This window comes from Fistularia commersonii, chromosome 27, assembly GCF_037954325.1.
Source record: "Fistularia commersonii isolate RoL2024-O1a breed Wild chromosome 27, RoL_Fcom_v1.0, whole genome shotgun sequence".
NCBI lineage: Eukaryota > Metazoa > Chordata > Actinopteri > Syngnathiformes > Fistulariidae > Fistularia > Fistularia commersonii.
This window is the reverse complement of record NC_141310.1, coordinates 7,569,972-7,577,551: the sequence shown is the minus strand read 5'-3', so window position 1 is coordinate 7,577,551 and position 7,580 is coordinate 7,569,972. Positions and strand designations below refer to the sequence as shown.

The following is a 7,580-nucleotide window of genomic DNA, read 5'->3' as shown; positions in this document are numbered from 1 at the left end:
AGCAGCATTCTACAAACTGTGATGAGTCTTTGGCCCTTTGCACTTCAGAAATCCTCCGTCTATCAGCAGTCACATCATCAGTAAACCCATGACCCAGTTCCCTCACAGGCATAAACGGTCATGTCCTACACTTCCCCACCATGTTTGACTGATGATGTGGGACATTTGAAATTGTGACCTCTTCCTTTCCTTAGTTCTCCAGCTGTCAAATTACTTTCCTGATAATGAGTGTGATCAGTTGCTGTAAATCATCTGTATTAACATTCATGAAAGTGTAGTAAACTGACATTCGACTGAATGACAAACATTCCTTCCTTTGTGTCCCGTCTCTACTAGATGTTCTGGATTTTTCTACACCATGGATGTGCTCTTTTAGATTACCTCTACAAGTTCAATACACTATTTCTATTTCTGATTTCACTTTTTTCAATTGTCCTCTCGGCATCGATAAACCTCAGCATATTCCTTGTATTTGAAATGCTACACGATGATTATAATATTTCTGATTCTGATTGACTACAGAATGTAAGGTAATCTCCATTGAGATATTGACTATCCGTGGTGGAAAGTCAACACACATCTACTATCCATGGAGGAAACCTCTACAGATAACGTGAAAAAATAGATAACAAACAAACACATGTACACATCCTCGAATCATTCACATACAGAAATCTTGTCCTGGACACTTAACAAAATTTGTAGATATGTTATTATGAGCATTTGTAAGTTTGTTTTTTTTGGGGGGTACATACACATGCAATATAGTATGTGTGTATTTTTGTGTGTGATTATGTATACTTCATCTCTCTCTATAGATATATATATGCGTATATATTGAGTTGAAGTAAGGGTTTAGTCTTTAGAAGGCACAACAGGTTGAAATACATGAAAGAGAGGGAAACTACAAGCATAAAAACATTTATTAAAATCATAAAACACTTTAAAATACAACACATGACAAACATAAATATATTGCATGTTATTAATTGGGGAATTCATCTAACAGCTGTTTTACAGCTCACTGCTATATGTTGAAATAGTTAATGATTCATCCATTAACATTCAAGTTGTGTCAGGAGGTTGTCTTCCTTAGCCTGGGAAAGCGAATGAAACCACTTCAAATTTGGATTTTTATATTAGCGTCCCACTTCAGTCAATGCATGTATAATCTATATTCCTTCCTCCAACAGACAATATTCCGATATTTGGTCCATTGGTATATTACTGTATTTGAGTACATGGACTGCCAAATATTATTTTTTATTTGATCAGAAAGTAAGTTGATAAAATGGTTAATGAAGGTTTCAAATCAATAAAAAAAAGCACAAGTACATGTATAATCACTGATATTCTGAATAATTAATGAAGTCTTCTTCAGCTTACAAATTAGCAGTTGTCATTTTTAATATTCAATGGTTGAAATTAAAATGTGACTACCTTAAAAAGAAAAATGATGTACAAAAACTAAAAGCACATTTATTATCTCACACAACATTAAGTTCAATTGATAAGTTAAAATGGCACATTTCCCAAAAATGACAACACGTCATGAAAATATCCAAACTGCTTAGCATGAATTCAGGTCATTTCTCTTGATACCACACATGTCTACAATATCTTGGCACACTTCTTGTCTTTCATTTCATCTTATGATTACAAACACACATTTTGACAGAACAAAGTGTGACATCAATGTCAGATGATATGAAAAGCCACACAGAATTGTTGTGACTGTATCAGGCAAAGCAATGTCAATATTTATCCCTTACAGTCCTGGGATTAGTACTCCCTGCTATGATTCCCTTCCACACGATTGAGCACAGCACTCGATTAACCGTTTCATGGCTGATCTGATCTTCTATGTCATTGAGATGTGTGTGTGTGTGTGTGTGTGGTGGTAGTGTGTGTGTGGGGGGGTGCTGGCCCACATTCTGAGTTAACCTCTCAAAATGACCCCACTTGAGATTCATCAACAGTATTCAGCTTTGCAACTCATTAATCTGAGTTAAATGCAAAATGTGGCCACATATCAATTTGTTACTTCATCTGTTTCATTTCAAAAAAATAATTTAATTGTTTCAGAGAACTTATTTTTAAAAATGTACAACTTAATCAGATTTGATCAACCATGGATTTTTATAAAGTATTTGTATCACATTTTTTTGTTTGTTTTCATTAAATACAAGCATATATAAAATGACGCCAGTGCAACTAACAGACTATTAAATGACAATGTTATGGACACAACATAATAGCTGTCAGCAGTTTAATTAACACAATATAAAGTAGTTTCAAGATTTAAAATGTTAATGTGAAACCAAATACTGTGTCCATCTATCACTAAAAAATAGTTACAGTAGGTAGCATACTTTTATAAAGCATGAACTCACATTAAATCATAAAATGTACTTGAGTGTCTGCAGTGAAACAATGTTTGAAGGCATTGTTTTTATATAATTACATCTTGGATGTAAGGAAGGGGTTTGGAAGCTGAATACACATGTAAAAAAAAATTGTACAGGGTTTTCATATGGGGTTCAGGACCTCTGGGTTGTCCTTAGAGACAATTTTAAAATGATTAGAAAAAGCATGATTAAAAAAAAAAACAAACAAACAGGAAATGTAATTTAAACCATGTGATTTTACACATTTTTGCTGAATACAAAGTTAGCTTTCATCATAAACAGAAATGTCTTTATTTCAAAGGACAAATTAAGCTTGAAATATTTGACACAAGTGAACCATTTCAGTCAGTCAGATAATGATTACACTGAAAATTTAACAGTGTCTTCAATAAATTCTTAACACACTTCACTTTGTAATTTACCCATTAGAACAAGTGTAACTGTAAATTTATTGGCTATTGAGGAGTTCCACAGATGTAAAACATTGGATGAAGAACATTTGTTGGGATGCTAAAATAGGGTCTTTAGTGGCCCCAACGTTCACTTGTACCTCTAAGCAGAAATTATGTTTCTTTCCTACAATACCATAACACACACCTAATTAGCAGTAGGTAACAATCTACTGATTCAAAAAATGGACACAGTCATACCTTTCAGGATAAGACTTTGCTAGTCTATGGAGTGGTGTATTTCAGTTAGGCATCAGGATCGAAGCGCCGTCCAATCAGGCGTCGGCTGTGGGGAGAGCACTCAGCTTCTTCCTCCAGCTGGGAGAGAGAATCAGAGAATAATTATTTATTACACGAGTAATGTGTGTTAGCATGAGTATTTATGTTGGCCTGAGTAGATAATTTAGATCAGAAAAAGAGTGAACTGGAAGCATGAAAATCACAAACCAGCGGAGTGACTGATTTACAATTAAGCTTCCATAACAGTAGGATGATTGTGTCGGACTTCTTCATTAAGCATATCTCTTTCAAAATTAATTACTGCCATCTGTAATATGTTACACCATATAGGGTTGCCCTGTAAAATGTCATGTTCCTAGGCATTTGCAGCTTTGTGTGAGGCTTCAAGAACGGGACATGATGCCATGGACATTATAGTATCTAAGCATTGAAAGATCAGCACAACACTCTTGCAAACATGTCTATGATTATTTCAAACAGAATAGCGTCACAAAGTTCAGCTAGTCTCCCTTAGAAAGTCTCTCTTAAAAAATCAGATTGATAATTTTACAGCACCAGTATCTGGCAGACAGCCTACTCAGACTGAGCTCTGGAGTTGGAGGTGAGCGTGAGTTGAGCTCTAGGTCCTGCAGCTTCAACTCTGCTACAGTTTTCATGTGTCAGCCAGCAGGAGAAGGTTATGGACAACAGAGCTCATAACAGCTCTGCTTCTGGTAGGCAGATGCAAAGAGGTAAAAGCAATGTAAAAAGGAACTCCAGGTCAAAAGCAACATTGAAATATGATATGAGCAGTTCACTTTGTCCATGATAGGCTTATCACTGTGCTTCCAGTTAAATTTTAATTGAATATTAGGCTCTTTATTAATATTGCATTTGGGATTCTAGCAACAATATATGCTTTGGTGTCAAATATTCGTGTCAAGAGTACACATGATTGCATTAACTATTCATTATAATGGCATCTACAGGACCAAACCTGTAAGGTTTGTTCCATATGATTTTGTGAAATAAGGGATGTATACATATCTGAGTGAAGGCAGACAAACACAACATAAAAAACCTCTCGCATACATACAAAGCCACCCACACACGCACCTGCTCTTTGATGTAGCTGTTCCCACAGGGTGCCAACCCTCTGAGAGCCAATCCAACGATGAAGCACCAGACAGACAGACCAGACTCAACTGCTGCCAACACAGCACAGGGGAACCACAGTGCTAGGGTGGTGTCCTTAGACATCAAAAGTGGTACGAATGAGAAGTCTTGCTTTAATAACACTTGACACTAAAATGTTGCATTGTGTGGAAGACATTTTTCAGGTAGCTACATCCATAGCAGTGACTGTACAGTACAAGGGACAGTGAGACTCACATATATACGTGTCGTATCAAATGGACACTGGGCACTGACAGGTGAGCGAGCATTGATGGGGACCTCCGTGTCATTGCACCCTAGCATTAAACCCTGCCCGTTGTGAGCAACAGTCAGACTGATTGCTAAGAAGAGCCCCGTGCAGCAGGCTGCTGAGAGCAGGGCATTCAGGAAGGATGCAATCAGAAGTCCAATTTGCTGAAGACACAGACATGATCATATACACAAATAAATGCATCCATTGAATACAGAGTATCATGATTGGACACAGCCAACTGAAATATCAGTTGAATATAGCATATAAATTAAGATCTTATGAGCTTTACTTTATTTCTTGTTGTACATGTACCAGTTGCAAAGAGCTTGAATCTCAGTTTATTCAAAATGTTACACAGGTTATTCAAATTCATGTTTTAGTTTCCTGATGTTATACAGTTCTCTCATAATCAATTGTTAATTTTAAAGTAATTTGAGGTCTTGTAGGAAAAAACATTTTTCATTTAAGCGACTTGCTTGCTTGAGAATATCCTACCAGTTTAAGCACATGAAGGTTCCTTGACACCACAATAGCGATAATACCACTTGCAATGCTCTGAAAGATAAAAAAAAAACGATTGTTTCAACTTTGAATTACTTGGTATGGTGGTATGGTTTATTAAATTATGCACCACCGGTACCTGTCCAACTCAAAACAATGAACTGCTACATGTCTCAAGAAGAAAGAATTAAACAGAAAATGTGCTGAGTAAGACAAGGAGAAACAGAATTATCTCTATGTCAACAACTTGTGATTTATCATACAAACCGGTAATAGAGCCTCTCCTGAAGCACTTCAGAGGGAAAAAAATGTCTTGCATATGCAAGTTTAATCTTGCTTGATTAAGTAGTTAATTAAGTTACTTAAGTAACAATTAAATATGGTTGATAAAGCTTACACCAAACAATAAAACAGCACAAACAGTAGAAATTTCATTAACCTTTAATATGGCTACCGTTGAACTGGCTATGTTACGAGGAATTAATATGTAATCAGCTGACTCACTAGCAGTCCAGAGGTCACAGAAATAATATTGGTTGCTGTGTATTCTGTAGTGATGTGTCCACTAGGTTTAGAAATGTGTCGGAGGACACTGCCGTGGACAATGGCTCCAAGAATGAAGTTGATATGGCCAACCAGGATGAGAGTTAATCCCTTTTTCATCAGCCTTCGAGGCCCTTTGACCTTATCTAGATGACAGAAATAACAAACAGAAAGTAGAGAATATTAAGGTGAGTATTAATGTCTCATTACGATGAAGCGCTCAAGGAATCCCATTAATTCTGTGTTAATAAGGCCGTCCAGTTTCCTGCATTAATCTATCCACATATCCCAAATGTGCACATAGCAACGGCAATTTTGCTACCATACACAGCAATAGGTGTTTTCATTGTATCTCTTCTTACTGTATGACGATAGGTTCGCAAATTCTACTATCCTTAGTGGTGATACTGACATCTTATTAATCCGTCTTGTTAATCCATCTGAGAAATTTGTTGCAATGTGCATTGTAGATTTGATATCAAAAGTATCATATAAGACTAAATGTTAATTAAAAAAAACCTCCAGGGTTTTTCGTACTTATTTACCTTAACATATGAATAGACATTTATATCATATGAATGCTGTATTGGCTATCAACCTCATTTTTGATTCAAGACACACTTCCTTTCGGCTTTTCCCTTCAGGGGTCGCCGCAGTGAATCAACCCTCTCCATCTAACCCTATTTTCTGATTCAAGACACACAAAAGCTGAAAATGATGTTCTTATCAATACAATTCATTTGTATGACAAATTGAAAATTTTATTTGATGCATTTGCAATTTCTTGTACATCTATTCTAAATGTTAATTTAGAAGCCCCCAATGATATATACCATGTGCAGATAATTCTGGATAAGAATAAGAACAACTTTATTTATCCCAAAGGACATTGTTGTGCCAGAGTTTCAAGTAAAACATAACAATAATTTAGGAAAAAGAGACACTAAGGTGAGGAGAAACTCTGGCAGGCAGCTGCTCGATATAGCGCCGGAAGTGCACACGACATGTACAAGACAATGTAGGATATGTAGGAAATATCAGAAATCTTCTTAGTGATATCTACATTTGCATAAAAATTGCATTTTCACAGGTCAAAATCCAATTAGAAATTACCAGCAAATCTTTCAAAAACCTGAAACCAATGAACAGATGCTATTTTTTGTGAAGGTTCCCTCCACAGTGGGAGTGTTTTGTGGCTTCATTCAGACTATTGTTCACACACACACACACACACACACACACACACACACACACACACACACACACACACACACACAGAGTTTAAGAGTTTTGTGTTGTTCATGGACTGGACCTCTGACCCTCTACAAGGGGCCACGGACACAGAGACTCCAGGCACAAACAAAGGAGGTCACACACTGCTTGGAGGAATGTTGCTAATCCTTCCACTGGCTTTAAAATGGCTCTGCTTTTACCTCCACAACTAAGAAACGTAATGTTAGGACACATTTTGTTTCTCACTATGAGAATATAATACTGTATGACAATTTCAAGTTTTAAAAGTAGCTTTACTGCTTCGTTTAAGGCGTTTAACAGGTCAGACAGAGTGACATGTCCGAGGGAAAACTAGCTACTTCACAGCTCTGACTCGTTGATGGATGATGGACTGGACCAGTAAAAGGCTTATTTTCAAAGTGACACGCACTGATTTCTTCTGTTATTCCTCTTCTTGCCATTTATCTGCATGCCACTGTATGCAAATGAATAACCCCAAATCACGTTAAACAGCCCCGGTTTGTGAAGCGCTGTTTTGAAAGTACCTTACCTGTGGGCCTCCGGTCAGCCACCCGTGGACCGAGAAAAAATATTATCCGCACAATCCTAACCGACTCTTTTCATATCGTAAAAAAAGTCATGGCATCATCGCTTACCAAATGTGCACATATCCGCTATTTGCACGGCTTTGCGTGTTTGGCGTCGTTTTTCTTGTAACTGCTTTCCACAGCACCGAACCAAGGCTCTCCTCGGTGGACACTTCCTGTGTGACGTCATGAAACTCACCTGTCGGCTACC

General features: G+C 37.1%; 1 protein-coding gene across 1 annotated transcript; it reads right to left on the bottom strand.

Moving 5' to 3' along the window:
- Window positions 1-944: 944 nt before the first annotated feature.
- On the bottom strand, window positions 945-7,528 carry krtcap3 (keratinocyte associated protein 3). Its single transcript, XM_086175042.1, has 6 exons — window positions 7,439-7,528; window positions 5,511-5,695; window positions 5,001-5,060; window positions 4,469-4,666; window positions 4,193-4,327; window positions 945-3,175 (listed from the first exon to the last, which is right to left on the bottom strand). The coding sequence occupies exons 1-6, from the start codon at window positions 7,449-7,451 to the stop codon at window positions 3,104-3,106; spliced, it is 663 nt and encodes a 220-aa protein (XP_086031168.1). The 5' UTR covers window positions 7,452-7,528; the 3' UTR covers window positions 945-3,103.
- Window positions 7,529-7,580: the final 52 nt, after the last annotated feature.